Genomic DNA, 26,142 nt, shown 5'->3' with positions numbered 1-26,142 from the left:
CAGTTTTTAAAAAGTCTAGTTTAGTTTTGTCAGTAAGAAATAATTATAGAGAAGTGAGATCCAGGGTGTACTGTGGTCTAACATCTGGCTGCTCAATAGCTGTCTGTCCATTCTCCAGTGGACCCAGACTGCTGAGCTGTTGGCCTTTAGAGCCAGCCAGAGCCCCTGCATGTGGCTTTTAGGTACCTGCAGGCCCAAAGTCTTTCTCCAGACCTCCTTCTTACTCCGGGGCACTTCTTGCTCCCTGTTTGCAGGCTTATTTTGGAGCGTCATCAGTTCTGTGCCATCTTGTCTCCTGGGCTGTTTCTAGTATTGCCCTCCTGTTTTTCTTGCTTTCATACATTGCTGAATCGGGCTGCTGCTGTCTTCTCTTCCTTCAGGCCTCAGTTGGGGATCAAAAAGAGACTTCCGGCAGCCTCATTTTAAAAAGGGATCTTCACGTCCTTGATTGCCCCAATAATACTCTACACTCAAGGCCAGCTAGAGGCACCAAGTCTGTAGCGCCTAGCTACTGGTTATCTTTTAGTCATTCACAATCCCCCCAGTCACACATGTAAGGGTCCGATGCAGTAGCACTGATTGTTCTGGAAGCTAGACCAGTATTTGTATACGCACTTTCCAGGTGGTGCCTATAGATAGCAGCCATTACTAATTAATCATCAGATTGGCATGTGGATTAAGACCTACTTGCCATCTTTGTTCAGGATGCAGATGGCCAGGCGTGACATGCCAGCTCTCGAGAGCTAGTGGTGCCAGCCTCAGGTTTGGTCATTTTTTTTTTTTTTTAAGATTTGGGAAATGTCTCTCTTGTTGAAGCAGCTTTATTACCATAATAAATCTAGCAAGAGGAGAGAAGGGATCGAAAGTCTCCCTTGTTAGTTAAATATGTTCCATTTGTACATTGGCTTGAATTCCCAGGAGAGCAGTACCTCAGCTGATTGATTGTCCCTATAAAAAGGCCTTGGCATTGGGCCATTGTAAAATTAAAATGAATTCAGACTCATTCATGCATGCAACTTTAATTTACAATTAAAATATTATGGTTACATATTTTAATAAGAATAATTAGACGGACCCAACTGAATCAACCCTTGTGTTTAATGAGACAGAACCCAGAATTCAAATGAAAAGGCAGGTGGGTGTGACAGGGGACACATTTCAGGCAGCATCTTTTGTGGAGTCAGGCATTTTTGCCCTTCTTATATTCTGATGCCTGGGAAGAGCAGTTTGATTTCTCTGTAGCACTGAGGACCCAGTCCCTGCCTTAGAAAGCTTGCTTTCTGAAGGGGTGAAGAAGCTGCACCTCCTTACAGACACAGACTGTTTTGTGGAGACTCATATCCTGGCCTTGACCCTCAGGCTGCTGCTCCCCTACGAAGGTGCTGGGCTTCTTCCTCAGCTGCTGGTGTGACTGCCACAGCCCTCTTAGGGGCGAGACTTGTCTTTGTGCCTGTGTCTATGTATACACCTGGGCATCTCCCTACTTCCTGGATCATGGTAGCTGCTTTCTCCCTTTAGGACAGCAGTTCCCAACCTGTGGGTGGTGGGTCGAGACCCCATTGGGGTCGAATATCAGATACCCTGCATATCAGATATTTACATTATGACTCAAAACTGTTGGACGCCTTTATCATTTATTACAGAAGTAGCAATTAATATTCTAGGTGCCAACTCTAGAATATTTGTTACTGTGAATTTGGCTGTATATAGGATATATACTGGGGGCTTTGTATTCTCAAATAGGCCCCAGAGAAAGGAATTCCTTCTCACTGGGGTTGTCAGTGGCAAGATCGCAGCCTACGGATCTTACACTACATCGCCGTAGTTTTCCCCTTTGATATAGCACTGAGAAGTCCCCTTTAGTCAGTTAACAAGTCACATCCACTCCTGAGATTTAAGTTTGCAAATCACATCCAGGGGAGAAACATGAGGCACCTGCTTTTCTCAAGGTGCTACCCGCCTTCCTGGCACTGAGAGATATGCATGCCCTATTGTCAGAGAGTTGTTAAGTGGGTATAAAAACTAGAAGCCTTGTGGGATAAAGAGACCTCAGGAGAACTTTTGGAGACTTTTTAGAAAGAACTTTAGAGAATTTTTAAGAACTTTTAGAGAGAAATCATGTATACAGGGCATGCCAGAAGAGGGCACCAGATCCCATTATAGATAGTCATGAGCCACCTTGTGGTTGCTGGGAATTGAACTCAGGACCTCTGGAAGAACAGTCAGTGCTCTCAACCTCTGAGCCATCTCTCAACCCCCCTAGCTTGGTATTCTATTTTTGCTTGTGTTTTTGTAGTGCCAGGACTGGAGAACATGTAGCACTCTACCACTGAGCTGCACCCTGTAGCCTGAAAACAAGAGGGTGTAGCTTTTGATATTGGACTGCTGGTTGGAAACTGACTAAGATTTAAATTAATGAGTATCTCTGAAAAGATAGAGAATAGCATTGGGATCCTGATACCTTCAACACTCCCTTAAACTTAAGTTCTACTCTTTTCTGTCTTCCTTTCATATTCCCTCCCCATTTCTTCTTCTCAGCCACTGGCATTCTACCCAGCCATTGAGGTTTTCCTACTGAAGAATAGATGGCACAGTGGTTCAGAGCACCCGAGAAGACCTGGGTTCAATTCCCAGCACCCACATGGCGGCTCACAACTCTCTGTAACTCCAGTTGGAGGGGATCTGATGCCCTCTTCTGGTCTCCTTCCGCACCAAGCATGCATGTAGTACATAGACATACATTCTGCCAAAACACCCTTGTGCATAAAAATAAATAAATAAAATGTAGAAATATAACAGTACCTTTCAGTAAGAAAAGCAGCCTGGAATATTAATCCTTCCCCACACTGCAGGTTCCCATGGTTGTTGCTATTCTGAGATCATTTGTGTGGCAATCCCTTGAGGATCTGTTTCATTCTGTCCACGTCCCAAAGAAAGATTTTATTTCCGTCTCCAGATTTTAAAAGATTTGTTCACTGTAGAATATAACTTCTAAGGAAAAGGTAGAAGCTTGGGCTATTTCTTTCCAGCCCCTTCCTGTACTTGTGTGTATGCACTTTTAGCAAATGGAGACCATATAGACTTTATAGTTTAACATCTCTCTCTTCCAGGTCAACATTCTAATACATTTTAAGAACTACTTTGCCGGCTGCAATTAAATTAGAAGTGACTGGAAAAAAAAATAAAACAGCATAAATTTATCTTCACGGTTATTAACAGATAAGAAGCAATACAATGGGAAGCCTTGTCAATATCTGCCTCAGCCAGGTGATCAAAGTAAACAGCAATGAAGAAATCCCAGTGAACACAGGTGCCTTAGATTTGATGGAGGATGGACCTTTATCTCTGGTTTTCCCTCCAAACACTCAGAACCCGGTCTAGTCCCTAGACAAATACCAGATAAACCCTAACTGAGGAACATCTACAAAACAAGTCCTCAGAACCGTCAAGGTAATCAAAAACAAGAAATATCTATGCAAGTACCACAGGCCAAAAGGGGCCTAAAGAGACACAATGACCAAAATCCCACTTGAAGAAAACATAGAGATACCACTCTGCCGCTAAAGGAACCACTAGAGTCCAGGCTTTGGACAATAGGCAGATGGAGTTCTCTGTGCAGCCCAGCCGTGCTGGTCATCTGACTTTTGGGCCAGTTGCTTAAGCTTCTCTTATCTGTAGAGTTGGGGTAATATTACCAAGCTGTTAGGGAAGAGGCCACAAGATGGACAGATAAGGCTGAACCTGGGGCAGGGGTCAGGGAGAAACAGGGGCCGTGGAAATCACAGAGTACCCAGTGCCTGGATTTTCACAGACCTCATGGCCTGTTTTCTCAGGGAGACCTCATGGCTTGTTTTCTCAGGGAGTGCAGGAAAGATCAGTTACTTTGAGTTTTTAATTCTACTCCTCCTGTCGTTTCCTTTCATAGTAAATATAGTCATTATGCCCAAGAAGTCATTAAAGTGTTTAATAAGGTTATTAAATTGACTAACAGCAGCTTTGGAAGCCATTTCCATAGGAAATCCATGTGACACCAGGTATGGGACATAGGGCTGTCCTATGTGGCTGACAGCCTGTCAGCACCCCCGTGAAGGATGGTGGGCAGGTCGTGAGGGATGCGCCTAATTAAGACATTGTAGGTGAACCTCGGCTGTCTGGGCATGCTGTTCATAGCTGGAAGTGTGTTGAAACTTCACTAATTCCTACTAATTGCAGGGTGGGGGAGGAGAGGCCCATCTGAATTACGGAATATTTTAAAATAAATGCGCTTTTATTACATCCGAGTACATATTTTAACTCCAACGAGGCTAACAAATTGTTGCCTGGCACAAGTCTTAGGGGATGAAGTTACTGAGGTCATCAGGATGGTTTTCAATTATTTCTATGTAAATAGGCATTTCTGAAGTTCTTTAGGGTGCTGAAGACAGTTTGCTCTCATAGATCTCCGGCATTGCACCAGTCACCTTCTGCTGTTAATTGGCACACCCTTGGAGGATGGGATTGGTAAATTAAGATAAACTTGAGGCCATCTATGAAATACCTCACCAAATGATAAGTGGTGTCCAAGAGGCCAGGTGGAAGAGGTTTTTATCAGCTGACGTTGAATTTAGTTTCCCCCTGCAGGTGATTTGCCCGTGTCTGCAGGTGCTCATGGATTGGTTGGCTGTCAGTGGGTACACTGGAGTGGCAGACATTCTTGTCTCAGAAGCCAGCCCAAATTGCTTATGATGGGATCCAGGAGAGGAGGCCCATGGGTTAGCACCGAGAGCCGGGGAGCAAGTGGTACTTCAAGGACAGTCAAATAAATCTCACCAGGAAAACCTGAGCTGTGTTTGAAAAATGATTGGATGTGGGAGCAAAAAGAGAGGAAGAAAAAGAAAGAAAAAGGAAGTGGCCTGGGTTTAGTAATCTAGGTGGCAAGACCAGCTTGTTCAAGGGCGTGGCTGACGGCACACGTAGCTGTAAGGTGGGGAGGGTATAGACACAGGAGAAAGCTTTTGGAAGGTTTGTCTGATAGAGTGGACCAGTGTGTGCTGGAGTGGCCAATCGGAGAAGTCTGGGCATGGGAACTGAGACTGGCAGGGGCTGGTGGGGTGCTGTTTATTGAGTTGAGGGACAGAATGGTGTGGGGAGCATGGGCATTTGGTACTCATGGGTTTCTGGTGGGTCAGGCTGGAGGCTTGGTGTAATGCGTAGAGGCCTAGACTGGAATCAGTGTTAAAGAATGATGTAGAGGTTTAGTGCTCCAGTGAATTCTGGGTGGGCATTTAAGATATGTTTCTAATGGCCGGGGTGGCGGTGGCGGTGGCGGTGGCGGTGGCGGTGGCACACACCTTTAATCCCAGCGCTTGGGAGGCAGAGGCGGGAGGATCTCTGTGAGTTCAACGCCAGCTTGGTCTACACAGTGAGGTAGTTCGGGGACAACCAGGGCTACACAGAGAAACCCTGTCTCAAAAACAAACAAAACTGTTGCTGGAGGTTTTCTTGTCCCGCCAGGTCCTGCTGCCTTTCTCAGCCTCAAATAAACACAGACACTATATTAATTATAAAACATGTTGGCCAATGGCTAGGGCTTCTTATTGGCTAGCTCTGTCTTAATTATTAACCCATTTCTACTCATCTATGTATTTCCATGTGGTCTTGACTTGCCGGAGGAAGCGTCTGGACCTGCTACTCCTTTGGCGGCTAAATGGTAACTCCTCTTGGTGGGCTCCCTTTGCCTACCTTTCCCAGAATTCTCCTCCTCTCCTCGCCCCACCTATCTTCCTGCCTCTATTTGCCAAACAGTGTTTTATTCATCAACCAATAAGAGAAACATATATACAGAAGGACATCCCCTATCACAAAACAATAACAACAAATGCATTTCTGTATTCTGGCATGGTTTTAGAATAAACATTACTTGTCCATCTCTAGGCAAACATTAGGCTCCAGCCTGTGGGAAGAGAGGCTTTCCCGGAGCTGGGCACTGTGCTGTGTCTCCCTTTGCACACATTGGACAAGTACAGTTCAACCTTAGGTCACTCTTTGCTGAATAATTATACTATTAGGGTGTTTGTTAATAAGTTCCTTCCTTCCTTCCTTCCTTCCTTCCTTCCTTTTTTTCTTTTCTTTTTTTCCCCGAGGCAGGGTTTCTCTGTGGCTCTGGAGCCTGTCCTAGAACTAGCTCTTATAGACCAGGCTGGTCTCGAACTCACAGAGATCCACCCGCCACTGCCCATTATTGTTAATAAGTTTCTAAATATATATATATATATATATATATATATATATATATATATATATATATATATATATTTTACTAAAAGCAGGTGTGTTGTGGGGAGCCTGAGTTCAGGTTCAAAGCTAATCTGGGTTACATAGTAAGATCCCAACTCGGAAGGAAGGCAGGGCCATTGATGATGGTGATGATGATGATGATGATGATTTGAGACAAATCTCACTATGTAACCCTGACTTACTGACTGACTTGGTGCTCGCTAGAGTAGACCAGGTTAGCCTAGCTAAGTAGAAACTAGCTGAGGTGACCCTGCTGCCTCTTGCACCTGAGTGTTGGGATTATGGGTGTGTATCCTAGTGGCCTGGATTAGATTTTATTTCTTTCTTTTCCCCTTTTATTGAAAATTGATTCTTTTCTCATACAGTATATCCTGTTTTTAGTTTCCCTTTCCTCACTCACAAGGCCTGGATTAGATTTTCTTATTTCATAATGCCCGTGCCTGCGGGAAGGCTCCATGCTCTCTCTGAGTTGATAAGCCTTCTCCCTGTGTGTGATTTGCTTTATATTTGCTTAGTTTTAATGGAGCATTCCCCAGTGTTTTGATATTTGATCTACCTAACAGCTGATATAGATCGGAAAGACATTCTTCTCATTTCCAGAGGCAGAAAGTGAGGCTTGGTGAATTAATAATTTTAGGAGGTGGGTGAGCCAGGATTTATTTGTAGTTTTGTGACTAGAAATTCCATTCAACATAGGCATGCCAGCAACAGGACAACAGCAAAGAAGCAGGGTGAGAAAAATTTTTTTTTTTTTTTTTCAAGACAGGGTTTCTCTGTGTAGCTCTGGAGACCTATCCTGGCACTTGCTGGCCTCGAACTCACAGAGATCTGCCTGCCTCTGCCTCCCGAGTGCTGGGACTAAAGGTGTGCGCCACCAACACCCGACCCAGAAAAATAATTTATGTATTGACTTCCGAACCACTTATCTGAGTTACCAGAGTGGATTACTAATATGCAGTGTGGTTGGGCGTATGTGGCATTGTAGAAACAGTGGGACTTACAGTTGAGACATTCCTTGCTTTCATCCCAGATCACACATGTGTGCTATGTTGACACAGGTGTCTACCCTTCCTTCCATTCGTTGGCTGTGGGTTTCTTTTGAGGCCCAGTCTCATCTTGTAGACCTGACTGGTTGGGAACTCAGTTTTTGGCCTATGGGCTTTGAACTCATGGCATTCCTGCCTCTGTCTCCTGAGCTAGGAGGATAGGTGTGAGCCACCATGCCCAGCTTCCCCTTTGTTTATGCTGCTGTGCAGAGACCCACCTTTTCAACAGCAGGCCCATGTTTTCCACCCGCTGTTCATGTGTGACACTGAGTGGCTGGAAATAGTTGTCTTCCATTTGACTCATCTGAGAACATCTTCCTCTTCCATGGAAAACTGATTCTGCTGACACCTTCTGTGAGAATGTGGCTTCCACGGGGCATGGTGGCTCAGAGCCATCCCCCAGTCCTCCGTTAGGCACAGTGCCAAGGACAATGTTACTTTTGAGGGCCAGTGAAACTGCTTTAATTTCTTTTAAAATTAGAAGAGTGAACTTTTAGGTCAAAGAAAGGCTTTGAAACATTAGGCATCTCTACACCAACATAGTCAAATATGATTATGTATGTATGTATGTGTGCAATAAATGCATATATATTATGTAACATATCATGAATATAGTATAAGTGTGTGTGTGTGTGTGTGTGTGTGTGTGTGTGTGTGTGTGTGAAAGAAAAACCCATGGAAGCCAGAATGGAGCCTTGGATGGGGTTCGGTCTTCTGCAGACTGTGGTCTTTTCTTCTCTTCCCATTGGACAGGGTTCAGTCTTCTGCAGACTGTGGTCTTTTCTTCTCTTCCCAACCTACTTATCTGATGAGATTGGATGTGTTCCAGGTGGTACAGCTGTGAACCCTAACCCTCCCTCCCTTCCTGCTGGCCAAGCAAACAGATTGATTAAAGAAAAGTAGGAAAGAACCCCAGAGAGCAGAAGAGTTCCACAGGAGAACTTGCCTATAATCTTTCTAGTCATGGATTCACCAATGATTGATTGGCTGGTTGCAAAAATCATGTGTGGGAGCTGGAGGATGGTGCAGTGCTTACCATTACTACTATTTTTTTTTCTTTTTGGTTTTCCAAGACAGGGTTTCTCTGAGTAGTCCTGGCCATCTCAGAACTCATCTCTGCTTCCCAAGTGCTGGGATTAAAGGCATGCGCCACCCCAGCCTGGTAATGCATACCATTCTTGCCAGAGGACCTGAGTTCAGTTCTTAAGCTGCTCAAAACCGATTCCATGGCAGGTGAGGGTGACCGATGTGGGGACAAACATGCCAGGCAGCCAGACCTTAGTGAGAAGTTTTATTAGAAAGGGGAGGAAAGGGGAAGGAAAGAGAAAAGAGGTAAAGAGACAGAGAGACAGAGATAGGACAGAAGAGAAGAGGGAGACAGGAAAAGAGCAGGGGAACAGCAGGAAAGAGCCGGGAAAGAGAACGGAAGTGGGTGGAGTCTTTCTTTTAAAGAGCCAGGGTACATACACCTGCCATGCGCAGGTGGGTGAGAGGCAGGGCCAGGTTTGCCTGGATTACAACAAAAACTATCTGTAACTCTATCTACAGGGGATCTGATGCCTTCTGATCTCCAAGGGCACTGTACTCTCCTAAACATACCCACTCCCAACACATAATTAAAAACAAATTTTAAAAAATCCCCAAGCTTTGTATATGTGAAAAGGACCACAGGAAAGAATTTAACACATATAACACAGATTAAATAAACAAACAAATAAATATTATGGCCAAAATGTATAGTGCTTTGCTGTATCGTTACCTGATTTTTATTCTGTATCTGAATGATTTTTAAAATGAGATATAGAAGCAGGAAAATCATGAGTTTGAGGCTAGCCTGGCTCACATGACATGGTAAGCCCAGTCTAAGGAAGACCAAAGGAGGGAGGAGGTGGTGGCTCAGACGGCTGTGAGTTCAAGGCTAATTTGGGTTACATAGTTCCAGGTCAGCCTGGGCTGAAGCATGAGACTGTGTCCCAAACATTGAAAGGGGGGAGAAGTACAGTGCAAACATTAAAAATAAGCTCGTTTGGGACATGCTCTCACAGGCCCCAGGTCCTAAGGACACCCAGTGAGACAGGATGTCAGATGCAGGGAGAGAGAGAGAGAGAGAGAGAGAGAGAGAGAGAGAGAGAGAGAGAGAGAGAGAGAGGGACGGACGGACGGACGGACTGGGCTGGGCAGTTGTAGTCCCAGGTGCTTGGCTTTTCATGTGACCTTTGTTACTCTTTCTTATTTGTGACCTAGAAAATAATTTGCTAGATGGGCCCTATAGATATTTGAGATGAGATAAGTAAGTGCTGCATTGAAAAGCTGAGGCAAATGGGAACTTAGTTTTCTTGATTGAGTATCAAGAATCAGTTTTGGAATCTATCTTGACTGTCTTCAGATTCCAGGAACCCTGTCCCTACTAAGCTCCTGGCTGCGTTGTGCATTATTTAAAGTTTCCGTTTGCGTGAAGTGTTTTGTGGACTCTGGTGACACCTGATTCATGGTCTCTACTTCTTGTTTTCTGAGGGACAGCGAGCACACTGGCTGGCACTTCCAGCTCTGTCGCCCCAGCTACTTCCAGCCTTTCCCATAACCCTGACGCTGTTCTTTTCACCATGCCCTTACAGGAGTTCGTAAGTGTCTGGGTCCGAGACCCCAGGATCCAGAAGGAGGACTTTTGGCACTCCTATATTGACTACGAGATTTGTATCCATGTAAGTACGCAGGCTGTAGGAAATGGGATTTTAGGTGGTGAATGTTTTATGTGATATAATGATGCTAAGAACTAAAACAAAACAACAACAAAGAACCCTTAATTCAAGGAACTGAATTGGGATGATTCCAGGTAAGCTTGTATTAAAACTGAAGCAGTAAGATGATCTTGCAGTTGGAGAATTGCTTTTGGAAGCTCATATTGTACTTGCTTTTTTAAAAACTACTAATATTTTAATGTTTATTACCTTTACCTATAGAGATGTGAATAACTAAAAATTAATGGTTAAAAAGCATAGCTCATCAATGGTATTTCTTTGTGATTTTGTATCTCAAGATAATATATTGTTTAGTAAATCTTAAGTTTTTAGGGAACATAGAATTCTGGGGGAAAGGGAGATACAATATTAACCATTTTAAAATAAATACAAGGTGTTGGTTTTCATTGTAGCATTTTTGCTCATATGCCCCTTTATATTTTGTTGTATTTTATACATAGAATTGGAAAATTTGGAAGTCAATATGTGCAGGTAGTTTGCCTTAGTCTAGATTTTGAGCCATTAGCACAAAGAATAAGCAACTAGAAGTGACCTTTTCCGGAAATAGTACTGAGCTCTAAGCTCCTGAAATGTCTGTGTGGTGCGGAGTGTGCAGCTCATCTTGAACAAGGTCAGCACACCTGTCCTCATGGTACCACATGGAGAGTGTCCTGTGTCAGCTGCAGCTGCGGTGGGCCAAGAGCAGCACAGACAGGGCGTAAATGAAGTTTGTGATCCTGTCCCCGTGATGACTGCTGGAAAAGACGGGAGGTGGGCGACTGGCCTTGAAGATACTCACCTTTTTGTCTGGTCCGGTTCAGATCTGATGTATCTGGGGACTGCATAGCACAAGGGAAGTAACATGGCACCATCATTCAGTGTTGTCTGGAATGCTGGAAGTCAGAACGCCACTCTAAACCTTCTTCTTTCGAGAGTCCCCAGTTTAGGAAATAAGCTAGGTCAAAGCCTCTTTCTCGCCTTCTCTCTCTCTCTCTCTCTCTCTCTCTCTCTCTCTCTCTCTCTTATTTTTCTAAGACATTGCTGTATAAGTTGTTTGCTTGTTGCTTTTTTTTTTTTTTTTTTTTTTTTTGAGACAGGGTTTGTCTGTGTAGCCTTGGCTGCCCTGGAAGTTGCTCTATAGACCAGGCTGGCCTCCAACTCAGAGATCTACCTGCCTCTGCCTCCCGAGTGTTGGGATTAAAGGCATGCACCACCACTGCCTGGCACTCTATAAGTTATTTTGCTTTTGTTTTTATTCAAAAGCTCACACCAAGGATCCATTTTCTGTGGAAAATTATGGACATATAATTTTGTCCAGCATTTGGGCTGGAGAGACGGCTCAGCAGTTACAGTCTCTCACTGCTTTTGGGAGTTCGGGTCCCAGCACCCTTGGCAGCTCACAGTGGCTGTAACTCCAGTTTCATGGGATCTAGCCCCTTTACCAACATCCTCAGGCATGTGACACACATACTTACACTCAGGTCTCTCTCTCTCTCTCTCTCTCTCTCTCTCTCTCTCTCTCTCTCTCTCTCACACACACACACACACACACACACACACACCATTAAATGAATAAGATTTTAAAAGGAATAGGCCTTTGAATCATACATACATGGCAGTCCACACCTATGGTCCCAGCATGTGGGAGGTAGAGGTGGAGATTCAGTCCATGGGGGAGCCTCAGCTAATAGTTAATTCAGGGCCAGCCTGGTCTACCTGAGAACCTGTCTCAATCCCTCACCTCTCCCCTCTCCTCCAAAAAGAAGGAATATGAAAAAAAAAAGAATAAGCATTTGAAACAAAATTAATTGCCTTTTAACTGCCTCTAAACAAGTTTGTGAGCCCTCATCACATACTTTAGGGCATCATGAAACTTGATGATTTTCAGGGGTTAATGAAACATAGATTATTCTGTGCTAATAAATTGCTAATAAAGTGCTAATAAATTGCATGCTATGATTCAGAATCTACCTGGCGGTGTTCTGGCGTTCCTCTGAAGTGTTCATTAGTTGACAATGAGCAAGTCTTCTTGTCTTGGTGGAGGGCAGGGACAAGCATATGGATTTAGAGGAACCCAGTCAGTTAGTGATCTCAGTGTAGACTTACCCCTGCGCTACAATTCAAAGCTGGTAGATGAGTGAGCCTTTTGGCTAGTCTCGGTTAGCTCCACGGGCATCAGCTGGGACTCCGTTCACACAAATGAACCTCAAGGGAGATAATACCAGCTGACTCTGGAATGGCCATCTTTACTTGGGGTTATAAAGCAGTAGATAACAGAACTGCCTGCCCTATGGTTGAAGGACTCTCACCCCGTGGACCTTATTCTGGTATCAGCATCCTGTGAATTTTTGTTATTGACACCCCTGGTGACTGTGAGCTGGGAAATGGGATTTAAATGGGTCTAGTGTGTACTGGCGATGTCAGAAGTCTCTGCGGTAGCCTGGAACTCTCTGAGGAGAGCACTGAGATGGCTGCTTGGGCCTTGTTAGGGCTCCAAATACTGGTATAACAAAGCCTTGGTCCCCAAGGAGCGCATTAGAGTCAGGCCGTGTTTTGAAGTTGACCTGCTGAATGTCAAGATGCCATAGGTACCTATCTCCTGCAGGCCTCGTTTCTATAACAGCAATAGTGGGTAGATGTTATGTGGCCTTTGCAGGTGAGTCTTTTAACCTCCACGAATCCAGGAACTTTTGCCCTGTGTTTCATGGGGACAGCCTATGGGCAAATGCATACAGCCATTTAAATTTCCAAGGATAAGGTTGGGCTTCATTGGCAGGATAGTTTTTGAAAATTATACAGATCTTAGTAGCAAAAAACTAGTTTCTCATTTAGCAATGTAATGATTATGACGCCTTTCATCTCAGCACTTGGGAGGCAGGCAGATCCCTGAGTAGGCCAGTCTGGTCTACAGAGGAAGTTTCAGGACAGCCAGGGATATGGAGGTTTTATTTGATTTATTTATTTAGGGGTGGTGGTTGAGATTTTAGACAGGATCTTACTCCGTAGCCCAGACTGCTTGGATTCACTTTGCAGCCCAAGCTGGACCCAGTCAGGTGGCGGCGACCTTCCTGCCGTAGCTTATTGAGTCCTTGGGTTCCAAGTATGAGCCATGACACTCAGCTGAGATGACCTTGTGTTTTGAAGGCACAGATGTTTGTCAGCTTTTTCTTTTGCCCCAAGGAGACTATTTACTCATCTGTGTTTACCCAAAGGAGTGACATTACGGCATAGCTTAGGCTGGGGACTCTGGACCTGTTTTTCTCGAGCCTGTCTCAGGGCCGCTGCAGGGAAACAGATAGCTAGCAACTAACAGCGTTAACTGTCCTTGCCAGGTGCTTTTTTGTCCATCTTCATATCCACCCTGTTTTCCCACTCAGGAAACTAGAGCTGATAACGTTTTCCTGGAGTAGAACCAGGGCCAACATTTATGTCTGCCTGTCATGGATACTGATGCTGAACTGGGGTTCCACTGCTTTCCTGACTCAAATCACCCATGCCCCCCATTGTCTAGTAGGATGGGAAAATGTCGTCTAGTTGAACAGTGACTTCAGGATCCACCAGTGACTGACTGGTGGCATCCATGTTGAGATACAGGTGTCTGCGATGCCTTGTGAACTGTGGGAGGTCAGTTTTTATCACAAAAGCTTCAGGATGCTGTTTAAAGTGCAGTGGATGTCCCTAAGCATTTTATGTTTTAGGGCTGTGTGTGTGTGTGTGTGTGTGTGCGTGTGTGTGTGTAGCCCAGGTGGATTTGAACTCCTGGTCCTCCTGCCTCAGCCCCTTGAGTCTGAGATGACAGTGTGGGCTACCATGCCCACCAGAATTTATTTCTTAATCTTTGGAAACAATGTTTGTAGTCAGGAGAGCACAGGCTTCCTTCAGGATTCTGGTCAGGGCTTGGCCATGCTGGCCCAGAGATAACACTGCTCATGCATGTCATTGTTGCCTCTTCAGGCCTGAGACTGGTGAGTTACATTTACGATTTCACAGTGCCCTCATAAATGGAAATAATATCTCATGGTATGCGTCAATTACATTATGAATTATGTATGTAATAAGAAAGTGCTTTTCTCTTAGGTGAGGTTCATGTTTTTCTGTTTCTGTGCAGACTAATAGCATGTGTTTTACCATGAAAACATCTTGTGTACGAAGAAGGTACAGAGAATTTGTGTGGCTGAGGCAAAGGCTCCAAAGTAATGCACTGCTGGTGTAAGTGACTTTGGGGTTAAATTACGGAGATCTGTCTGTGATAGTCTAGAACTGAAAGCGGACAGTGTTAAGATGCATGGGGTAAGGATAGGTCACAGCCTTGCTTCCTCTAGTCAGTTCTGTGCCTGCTGCATCTGAATTTAGAAACCACGAACGGTCCCAGAATGAACACATTTTCCTCTAAGTTAATATTATACAATAATTATGTGACACCCTGTGATAATTATTACCATGCACGACGTGCTTTCACTTGGAGGGATTTCTGTAGCCCGGTCACCTTGATTTGCTGATCGATTTCTTTTCTTTCTCGACAGACAATTACCAGAACTTCCATCTAAAAACCTATTTTTCAACATGAACAATCGTCAGCATGTTGACCAGCGCCGTCAGGGCTTGGAAGATTTCCTTAGAAAGTAAGTAAGGGTCTGCAGCCAGGCTGGGGATGGGGACAGAGAGAACCTGTGTGGGAGACGCAGCTGGACTGTGGCCCACACATGTTTATATCCTGTATTAGAGCGCCATCTGGTGGCCTATTTTGAGTGGTGCTGATGTGAACCGAGCCTTCTAGAAATAATGGACAACTAATCAGAGAACAAACAGTCTCTTAAGAGTGAAGTAGATACAGTGGCAGCTTTCACTTCTAATGGAAGCACCCATGAGGTTGATGCAGGAGGATTTCTGTGAATTTGAGGCCAACCCAGGTTTTGCAGTAAGTTCCGGGCCAGTCCTTGTCAAACAAATATTCCCCTGCCCTAAAACAACAATACCAACCACAAACCGAAAGCAAACAGCAGCAGAAGTGAAGCAGATACAAGTTCCTCGGGAGTCTGTCTGACAAAAGTAACATTCCCAGGGAATAAATGTGCCTTATTATTTCCTTAAGACTGGCTTTATTTGTAGCAGTTAGAATCAAGAGGCCTAGTCGTCTGTACCAGAGCCTTGGAGGCCCTTCTCCGTCTGAATGGCTTTGTTTTTCCTTGCATAAGATGGTTTGTCAGTTGTGTGTGTTGTCATACACACTTCGGAGGGAGCTGCCTGAGTTCTCGCCTGGAGGTGCTCCCTTGTCTCACTCATTCTCTGGATTGCCGGTACAGGAGGCTTGTCCCACACTGCTTGGCACACAGACTGAAGCTAGGCTCCTGGGGTCCAGATTCTGGATCTGCCACTTTGCTATCTGGGAGTTAGGCAAGCCTTTTCCTTTCTCTGTGTCTCTGTTGCCCCACCTGCAAAACGGGGACAATGAAAGTTCTTCTCTCGGAAGGACTGAGACAGTTAAGTAGGCTAGGGACTGCAGAGCACTGACAACAGTGCCTGGCAACCTAATTTCCAGGTGTTGACCATTATTATTATTATTTTAGTGCACTCAGGGATGAAATAGCTGTGAGCTTGTTTGTTTCCCAGTCTAGATAAGGAGGTAGGCAGAGTCAGGTGAGTACCCGTTAGAGGCAGGGGCCTCGAGTGTCCATTCTCCTCCAGTGGCTTTGGGATCCTTCTGAGTTGACTAAATAGGATCCTGAACTAGTCTGACACAATACGCTGCTGTCCCATGTGGCTCACTGATAAAGGGCCTGGGTATTCAGTATGCGCATGAATATTAATCCTTACCTCTATTAGATTGACACAGTGCCTTTGCTTCCTAGAAGTCAAAGCTGGAAGCTTTTGCAATGTGTAAGGGCAGAGGAAAGACAGACACAACCGAGCCGTCACTACGAAAAGAGCTCAGAGGAACCCATTAGTTCAGTCCTCTGAAGGCATTGCAGCAGTGCCCTTTGTGGTGTCACAAGTGTGACAGAACCAAGAGCTGGTCAGGACTTTCTCACTTTTCCCCTTCTGTTAATTGTCTCTAAGGTGCCCAGGTGGCCGATGGCTTCTCCCTTAAGATGTAGCTCATGTTTGCAGAGCGGCCTCATCTCAGATGCTCCCCCAGGGACGCCTGCAGCCTGGCTACCGCCTGGTTGGCCTGGGCAGGAACAGACAAATAGCCCTGGCTAGCACTGGGGAACTGTTGGGCTGTTGCAGGTTCAGGGACAAGAAGCATCTTTGTGTTTATGTCACTAGGTAAATGCAGGGCACCAATCATTCCTCTGTTGCTGGTCTTTGAAACAGGGCCTCATGTAGTCTAGATCGGCCTCAAACCCTATTTACTTGACTTTGGCCTTGAACTCCTGATTGCCTGCCCAGATTGCTGGGATTTCAGGCGTGTGCTGCCATGCTCTGCTTCTGGTTTTTAAGCACTGTACTTTCACAGTTGGTCTCCCGGCATCTGCTCCCACGGGATTGTGCTATGGAAGAGGTGTTTGTACCGTGTATTGTTTGGTTGTTCACTGGCTTTGTTTGGCACACATGTCACAGTGGCGAGCACCCTGCTTCAAGAGCTCAGAGAACTCAGCTGTAAGTCCCCATCATTTCTGACTCTTGGTATTTTCTGGGCTATGAAACCTGCATTCTCTTGAGTCCCTTAGTTGCTTTGGTTGTGGAGTGGAGCAGGAGAGCTAGTGCATTGCTGGCTGTCCTTGCTGGTGGCTGTGTTGTTCCGATAGCTAACTGCTTGGAAAGGCCTCTGAAAAGTGCATGCTTAACGCTCATCCACTAGCTGTGTGCCGGGGCTACAGGCCCTGTACAGACACAGTACAGGACTGGGCAGAGTGCTTATGAGTTGTTTTTCCCGAGAAGCTTCCTCTCTCACTGGGAGCTCTGAAGTAATTCTAATTTGACCTGGGAGCTGGAGGGATGGTTCAGTAGTTCAGAGCATGTGCTGATCTTCTGGGGGGCCCAGGTTCAGTTCCAGCACTGATACGGCAGCTCAGCACCCTCTGAGACTCTAGTTCCACGAGATTCAAAGCCCACTTCTGACCTCCTTGGGCACCAGATATATACATGTGCACCTGTGTGGTGCACATACATACATACATACATGGCCAAACACTCATATACATACATACATACATACATACATACATACATACATACATACAGGCCAAACACTCATATACATACATACACATACATACATACATACATACATACACACATACATACATACATACAGGCCAAACACTCATATACATGGAATAAAAATAAATCAGTCTGACACTTAAGAAAACGGGTATATGGATCGCCATCTGAGGGTCAAATCACGGAGCAGCTGCTTTCCTGGGGTGCTGTTTGCTCCATGTGAACATTTGTTTCTAATGAGTTAGTTTCACATGAAAACTGAAGTGGGAGGGGCTGGAGAGTCGGCCCTGTGGTTAAGAGCACTTGTTTACTATTGCAGAGGACCCAGTGTTTGTTTCTTAGCAATCACATGGTGATCCACAGCCATCTGTGACTGTCGTCCCAGGGGCTCTGCTATGATCTTCTGAGCTCCACGAGTACCAAGCACACATATGGTGGCCATACCTACATGTAGGCAAAACACACAAAATCAGCGGGATAAATCTAATGTGAAAGTTAAAAGCAAAATAAAAGTGGGCAGAGGTGCTTATAGCCAAGCCAGACAGCCTGAGTTTGGTCCCCAGAACCCCCGTGGTGAGGGAGAGAACAGACGCTTGCAAGTTGTCCTCTGAACTATATACCGTGGCATGCAAGCATTCCCCCATAGCACATGGAATAAATAATTAATGGTTCTCAGTTTGCTTTGGACTGGGCCCAGTGTCTGAGCCTTCCTTTCTGTGTCACATTCCTTGACACAGTTCTGTTTGGTCCAGTTCGGGCATGAGTGACAGCCATCTGTGTCTTTACCCCTGGCGCCCCTCCTACATTCAGCCCTAGGCCACTTAGGGCAGCTGGGTGAGATGTACACTTCAGAACTGTACCTAACCACACCTTAGTTTCTGTCCTCTGAGTCATCACTAGTCCCCCATTAAGTAGGGTCATCCCTAGTTTGGTGGAAGGCCTCTCGAATCAATAGCATTGAAATATGACATGTGCTAGTTACAGACTCTAGCATATATTTAAAATGTTTGACTTTTATATACATTCTGCAATTATTAAAATTGCATGAAGGCAAAAGCACTTCTGCATATGTATGTGTATATAATGTAAAATGAAATTTTCATTTTAAGGCTATTTTCGTAATAATATGTGGTCAGTCACAATACATTCTGGCTGACGCTCATGGAGGAATTGGAGATTGCTTCTCTGTTTGGTTGTTGGGGAAGATTATGCGTTGATCTTGTGCACGCTGGACATTGTAGGTGTTTTGTTTTGGTACTTATTAGTCTTGGAAGGTGGGGCTTGTCTCACCTGTACAAATTAGCTAACTGTACGGAAGACAGGGTCCTGTGTTCTGGGAACTGCTGTGTTTATGATCAATGGTGCAGCCACTGCAAGCTGAACTGCTCAGTGTGATTGTGAGGTTTCAAAACATTTATTTTCCCTGTGACTAATTTCTCTTTTGTATTCTTTCCCCTCATTCTATGCTGTAAGAGAGACAGAACGTTCTAGAGTTGTAAAGTCTGCGTGAGTCTCCAAATGAGTTGACTCTTGTTTACAGAGTATATTCTGGTGACAGCACACATTCCACAGTTCAGACTTTCTATTGTGTTTTTATATAATTTTTATTCATTTTTTTGTTGTTGTTTTGGTACAGCCCAGGCTGACCTTGAGCTGGTTATGGAATGCAGGACGACTGTGGTGAGAAAGTTGGTTTTTTTTTTTTTTTTAAAAAACAAAAGATACATTCATACATACACACAGATGCACACAGAGATACATACACACACACAAACACACACACACACAGAGAAGTACACACACACACACACACACACACACACACACACACACACAGAGGTACACACACACACACACACACACACACACAGAGGTACACACACACACACACACACACACACACAGGTACACACACAGGTACACACAGGAACACACACACAGGTACACACACACACACACACACACACACACACAGGTACACAACAGTTTTTTTGTTTTTGTTTTTTATAAATCTTCATGTTCAATAGAGGGCACCACAGCATAGATTATGAATATCTTTCAATGAATATTTATAGGTTCAAATTATTTCTCTTGTGGTAAGTAAAGAGGCTGAGTTACTTTTTTTTTTCTCCCAACATCAAACCCATACACTACAGATGTGTGTAGGGAGCATCATGTTGAGTTCAGAATATCCAGGCCATCTGTAGAATTAAATGATTTTTGTGTACCATATTATTCTTCAACTGAACCACTGTGTAAAATGCTTAGTAAAATCACATTAAGGAAAACCAGACTTTACTGTGTCCAATGAAGGGGAAAAGCAGGCCTTGCTTTATTTAGCATTGTTAGGGGTGGAGAAGCAACTTTTGACTTCCATTGTAAATATATTTTCAGAAATTCCCTTAAAATTCTGTAGGCTGCTTTGTGAAACTCCCACTATAATTGCTTGAAAATAATATACATTTGTTTTATTTATTTTTTGGGGGAGGGTGGTGGTCTCAATGTGTAGGCTTGGTTGTCCTGTAGATCAGGCTGGCCTTGAACTCACAGAACTCTGCCTGCCTCTGCCTCCTCCATGCTGAGATTAAAAGTGTGTGCCATCACAACGACTCAGATAGTAAAACTGTCACTCAGAAGAGGCTCTTGTGACCTCACATCCTCCCAAAGTTTACATCTTTTAAATTAAAAAAATATTTTAAATTTATTATTACTTGAGATGGTTTCACAATACTGCTCTGGCTAGCCTGGAACTCTTGATTCTCCTGCTTCAGCCTCCTAATCCTAAACTCTGGGATTATAGGTGAGTACCACCCTCCCAACTCTAAGATTTGCATTTTAAATTTTACAGTGGAAACTACCTGACCACAAAATGAAAACATGAATACATACATTTTTGTAGATTTTTGTTTGTTTCAGATCCATACCTGTATGGTCCCGGTGGCCTAAACTTAGCCATCAAGACACAAAAATTAAAAAATCAAATCAAACTTAGCAGGTGCCCCGGGAGTGTGAATATTCATGGGTGTGTCTGTGTCAGGTCTCACTTTGATCCCCTCTTCCTATTGACCCAGCTTATCTGTTCTCTCGCTTTTACCCTCGTGTCCTCCAGGTGGCAGTATGCAGCAGAAAAACTGGGAACTAAGGAGACTAATGCACAGTCAAATTGGAAATTGAATTATAGCAGAAGAAAAGGGACAGTAGCCTTGAGGTCTCCATCAGCCTGTACTCTGATCACTTTTGTTTGCAGTACCCATGTGTTAGGTACCCAGCAAGTTAATAACTGCACGTGAGCAGTTCAAGGCTCAGTAGAATTGCTTTAGACATGAAATAAAGCTAAAATGAATTTGTGTCCGATATCGTTGCCATTAGTGCACATTACTTCTGTGCTGTAATGCCTCAAACCATCTAAAATCAATTTTAAAGATCACCCATTATTTTATAGAGAAAATAAAACACATTTCCAACAGAAACAAAGCCGTGTGTACAATCCTATGAACAGCCACTTGTCCTGTGGCTGGTGGGAAGCTACCAACAGGAGGCCACAGGAAACGTGAGACTCAGACTTCACAGTGGGTCCAAGTTCGTATCAGGGGCTTGTTTCCATAAAACTCTTTCCTAATCTGAATTACTTAGGACATGAATGGGAAGCGTTGGTAAACGAGGAAGATAGATTTTAGTGCAGTCAAAGGCTTTTACTGCTTGACAAATGAACCTTTGTCGTTTGATATGGCCATATTCAGGGGGGACCAGTGTAGAGGACACGCAGAGTTGAGCACTTAGACTCTTTGCTTGAGATTTTTCTCTTTGAGAAGCACAATAGTCTTGCTTTTGCTTTTAGTAAAGAGGTCCCCCCCCCCCACCACGGCCAGTTACATTTATAAGTCTGTTAAGGCAAAGGGGATGACTGGATTCACGCATTTGTAGACATTTGCCTTCTACAAGAAATAATTTTGTTATCTGGGAGCAAAGGATGTGGTATTGTGATGCCTTTGGTATTTAACAAAATTGGTATTAATGGCCAGAAAAGAATTATCTGTCTAATTACTTGTTTAAAAATACAAGATATAAAGCAAAGTTCATTTCATTTGAAATATATGATCTAGTTTTCATAGTCTCCATATGAGAAAATCCCATGTTAGGCAAAATGACTCATGGGTTGTAGTGTCTACCTTTAATTCTTATGTCCTGGTCCTAGCATCTCCTGTGACACCACCACTGAACAATTAATAGAGACTCAAAAATATTTGCTAAAAAACTAGTTTTTATTTAAGTGTGAGGAGATACTGCCTTGGTTTCTTATTCTGTGATACTCCAGAAAAGCACATGCTAGGCTGGGAGTATGAATGTGACCAAGCTATATTCTTGCTGCAGGGCCAGTTTTTAACCCTCTGTCTGGTTCTGATGCTTCAGTTTTGTGTTGTCTTTGTAATAAGTTTCAGTCTGTCCTGTTAGACAACCAGTGTGTACTCAGCACCAGATTATCCTACTTGGGAAAGAGGCTTGGAATCAAAATTACTTGGTTGCTTATTTTGACAAGAGATACACTGCTGCTGAAGATTCTGCAGAAGTTTCTAGTTGACTTTAGGTATTAGAAAAGCCACCTCAAAGGAGCCCTTGCAAACGTGTACTTGTGTACATAGTACACTAATAAAGTTTTCAACTGTAGATTGTGCTGGGGAGTATATTGGATTTTCATATAATTTTAATGGTAGTTGAAAGTTTTGATGTTTCATGAGAGCTTATCCAAAGACTGTGGCACTGACATGCTGCTGGCCATACATTTTTAAAAGCAGACTAAATTTCTATAACCATATAAGCAAAATATTTCCATAATTAATCCACATGGTCTTAACAGATGGTTAAATTGAAGAATTGTCCTTGAAGTTATTCTTTTAACAGATGTCCTCAACCATTAGCTTCATGTTTTTACTCACCTAAGATTCCAAATAATTGAGCAAAAGTTAGCATATGTTTTCATCCCGTTGGTGGGCAGAGCCCAGCATCGGGGCAAAGTTCTCAGAGCAGAGAGATCAGTGGCACAGGCATAAGTAAGGACTTGCTGTCTTCCACCTGATCTCTGCCCATGCCTGCTCATCAATTATTTTTGTTCCTCTTTTTCTACAGAGTCCTGCAGAATGCACTTTTGCTTTCCGACAGCAGCCTCCACCTCTTCCTGCAGAGCCATCTCAACTCCGAGGACATTGAAGCATGCGTTTCTGGGCAGACCAAGTACTCGGTGGAAGAGGCAATTCACAAGTTTGCCTTGATGAATAGACGGTTCCCCGAAGAAGATGAAGGGAAAAAAGACAACGATGTAGATTATGATTCAGAGAGGTATTTTTTTGCACTTTGATTTAACAGACATATTTATATAACACATAGTGTCCATGTGCATGCACGTAGATATATACACATTTTGCTTTTTGTTGATGTAATACTAAGATAATGAAAAAATTAATTGACTGAGATTTTATTGAGCTGTGACAGCTCATCACAGTGGTCTTCACACACACCTCCACACTGAATTAATGAATGCAGCAGAAATTCAATTATCTGCATTCTGATTATGTGACTTTCATTTAGTCAGACTTGAATTATTCGCGTTTAAATTATCTAGCTAAAAAAATATCCAACTGCACTCCAAATGGCTAATTAAAAGTCCAAATTTCCTGTCTCTCTTTGTGACTGGAGATAATTAAAGTTCTCCTCTGTTACTCAGGCTTTGAGTGTGTTGTGAAAACCAATTTCCTCTTTTTATTATTTTCCCCTCTCTTCTTTTCCAGTTCATCCTCTGGGCTTGGACACAGTAGTGATGACAGCAGCTCACATGGATGTAAAGCAAGCCCGGCTCTTCAGGAGTCCTGAGAAGGAGTCCTAGGGCCACTACCTTAGGCACAGAATTGCGCCCAGCCAGAGAGAACGCTTGCTCACGACAGATCCTTATCTAATGCCACTGTCAATATCTTAGGTAGTTAAATACTTAACAGTGGTGGGTTCTTAGTGGTAGCATTTTTATGTTGTCTAATTTTAGCCAGGCTTCTGTATAAAGCCGTAAGGTCTGTGAATGCCATACAACCCTTTATTGCCATATAATACTTGTAAATACAATCCTGTTCTCAAGTGTGGTGAGTTAGATGCTGTATATATAAAAATGAAATCCAGTTGGTCTTAACTGAATTTTAAAGAACTGGGTGTATCAGCAGCATTTCAAGCCCAGACAGAACATCCCTGCAGCGTCAGGGGAAGTTACAGTAAACAGTGTGACTGGAGCCAGGGTACAGAGTCACGGTACATCACACTGCCTCTTTGACACGTGGCTCTTGTTTTGTGGAGACTTCCCCTACTCTGGAAAATGCTTTGCTTTTGGGTGTTTGGTTGACATATTTAAGAGTATTTAAGCTTTCCAGTATACTATTTCACATGTAAATGGAAAAATATGTCTTACAAATAAAGATGTATTAAAATACTGTTTACATCTTAGAGGGAAAAAAATAGAAGATACGTTCATAATTTTGCTTAAATTTGCCATCCGTAGATTTAGAGATACATTCTCACTGTCCAAAAATGAGCTTAAACATGGCTTTTGGCAACAAGTCGTTTTACCATTGTGTAGTTAGAATCATAGCTTATAGTTTATTTTCTGATATTTAAAAAAAATGTGCATTAAAAAAATCACCTGCAGTGGTGGCTCCTCACAACTTACTTTAAAGTTAGAAGAAGGTATTTATAAGATTTACGTTAGTTTTACCCATAAATATTTCAATAATTTTGGAGTGGAAGTCAGGTTGCTAATGTCAGAGCTCATATTGTTTTAGAAGCCCTTTTTTTAAGGTGTCTACCTGAAGATTGGCTTAATTTGAATAAAATAGCCCCCCCCCTTGTGGCCTGAAGATGAGATGTCTTGGGTCCACTCTGAGCTTCCAGTTTCAGATGGGGCAGCATTTTCCTGGGATAATTAGCCAAGTCCTCCCTGCTAAGGATGCACAGCCATCTTCAGAAGGTATTTTCACCAAGTGGGATAACTTGTTGCTTTCAGTGAATGGCTCCCACTCTCATTGGGGGAAAAGCTGCTGCAAAAAGCAGCCATTTACTTGGGTGTTTAGTAGTTATTGATTAATAAAAAGTTTTGACTTGTCCTTTGTAGTGCTTGTTTCAAAGAATTGGTGAAAAAGAAACAGAAACATTAAATTTAGAATATTTTAATTTCTCCTTTTAAAAAAATACTGTCTGAAACATCTGTAAATGTTTTGATTTAGATCTTGTTCTCTAATATGAACTTACTGCCGGAAGAAAAGGATTTGGCAGCTGCTTATCTTGCTGCATGGAAAGTTTTAGTGCAGTGTCCTCTCAGTAGTAGACATGAATTCACAACATTTATGTTTTATAGCATTTTTGAAAAGCATATATTGTGCCACCAGTTATCAAACTACTTCTTAATGAGATAATCATGTAACCATTGAAGTTAATATATTGATGCTTACTATTTGCTCTGTAAACTTCATGAGGATATTGTTTTCACATTAAACATGAAAAAAACCCAACGTTGTTGGAGCACTTATTTTACATAAGAGAATACATTTCTTCTGACTCAGACTAAACTAAGTATTTTTTAAGTTACTGATAATTTTTTTACTAAAGAACTTTACTAAGACTTGCTTGACATTTGCTGCAGTTGCTTTTTAGCTGTTGTGACATCTAAGCACTTGCTTTTTCAAACTGGCTTTTGGGGGCCTCGATATTTAGAAGAACTTCAGTTTCCAGTGGGTCACTTGCTTTGTTTTTTACTTTTATGTATGGAGGAGAGCAAAGTAGCCACACATGTAACTAAATAGACAACGGACATTTAGTCCTATTTTTTTTAATGTGAATTACGATTTAGGGTTCTAATTCTGGATGCCTTATGATTTACATTTAGCAAAACTCTGTTTTCCTGGCTAATTCTGCAAGGTAGATCTCATACCTGGAAGGTCATAGTCCTATGTATTTGTTTTAAAGCTGACTTTAGAGGTAGCTAAAGGTGTCAACAATGAAAATCAACAACCTGGTACTTAAGACTTAAAGTCTCACTTGCTAAAAAGTGATTTTAATTCTAGTTAAAATTTTCAGTTTTTTTAAAAAAAGACACTAGGGGGAAATCACAGATGTTTGTCTTAATCACTTGTCATTCCTTAAGATACTAAATACATATTGCCAGCACTGTTAAAGTCTACTTCAAATGTTATTTAACAATTAAATAGAAACAAGTTATAGGTAACATATAGAAGTCAAAGCACAGAATGTCTTGTATGATATTAAGAATTTTAACAAATTTATTTAGCTTAGCCATGTGATATCCAATAGTGGTAGCTGGATGTTGTTTTGAACTCAGCTTCATTTTGGTGCTTTATCATCGAGTTAAGTGTGTACAATAAGGTTTTAAGGATTGTGCCTTTTTCATGAAAGGCCTCTTTTTTTTTTGGTGCAAAAATTAATAAGGTTATTCTGTTTCTAAATCGTCTTCCTCTTAATATTTAAATTAGTTAGCTGGTACCTTATAAATACAGTGCAGCATCTTTTTCACAGAGGAAACATTTAATTTCAAAACAGTTTTGTTAAGGAAGAAAATTGTTTCTTAATTTGCTATGGACACATGTCCAAATATAAAATGTCTGAACTTAGTTGTGGCAACTTGACATTCATTAAAGGTGTAGATGCAGTTTTTGCAAGTCAATGCAGGAGACGCAGACATTTTAATAGAATGGAGCAAAAAAATAAAAAAGCAGTATGTAACGAAACAATAACTTCGGATTTTGATGTATTTACAAAGGATTTGGGGCTTTGTTCTTGGCCATATGCACCACGTCACCATTGTCCTCTTAAGTCAAACACAATTGCTCTTTCTTCTTGCAGGAAACTTCTAGGTCCTTATTAAGAACAGT

At 42.8% G+C, this 26,142-nt stretch overlaps 1 protein-coding gene across 3 annotated transcripts in view; it reads left to right on the top strand.

Annotated features, from left to right (window-relative positions):
- Snx10 (sorting nexin 10) overlaps nucleotides 1-24,765 on the top strand; it is a 60,711-nt gene extending 35,946 nt beyond the window's left edge. For all 3 annotated transcript variants that reach the window (XM_027429621.2, XM_027429622.2, XM_027429623.2), the window contains exons 3-7: nucleotides 9,938-10,024; nucleotides 14,169-14,269; nucleotides 14,584-14,682; nucleotides 22,349-22,558; nucleotides 23,008-24,765. In XM_027429621.2, the coding sequence (XP_027285422.1) occupies nucleotides 9,938-10,024; nucleotides 14,169-14,269; nucleotides 14,584-14,682; nucleotides 22,349-22,558; nucleotides 23,008-23,089 (579 nt within the window). In that variant the 3' untranslated portion in view covers nucleotides 23,090-24,765. The remainder of the gene's footprint in view (nucleotides 1-9,937; nucleotides 10,025-14,168; nucleotides 14,270-14,583; nucleotides 14,683-22,348; nucleotides 22,559-23,007) is intronic.
- The last annotated feature ends 1,377 nt before the right edge of the window (nucleotides 24,766-26,142 follow it).

This window comes from Cricetulus griseus, chromosome 8, assembly GCF_003668045.3.
Source record: "Cricetulus griseus strain 17A/GY chromosome 8, alternate assembly CriGri-PICRH-1.0, whole genome shotgun sequence".
In the NCBI taxonomy this organism is placed as follows: Eukaryota; Metazoa; Chordata; class Mammalia; order Rodentia; family Cricetidae; genus Cricetulus; species Cricetulus griseus.
Note: the sequence above shows the minus strand (reverse complement) of the source record. Positions and strands in the feature narration are given on the sequence as shown.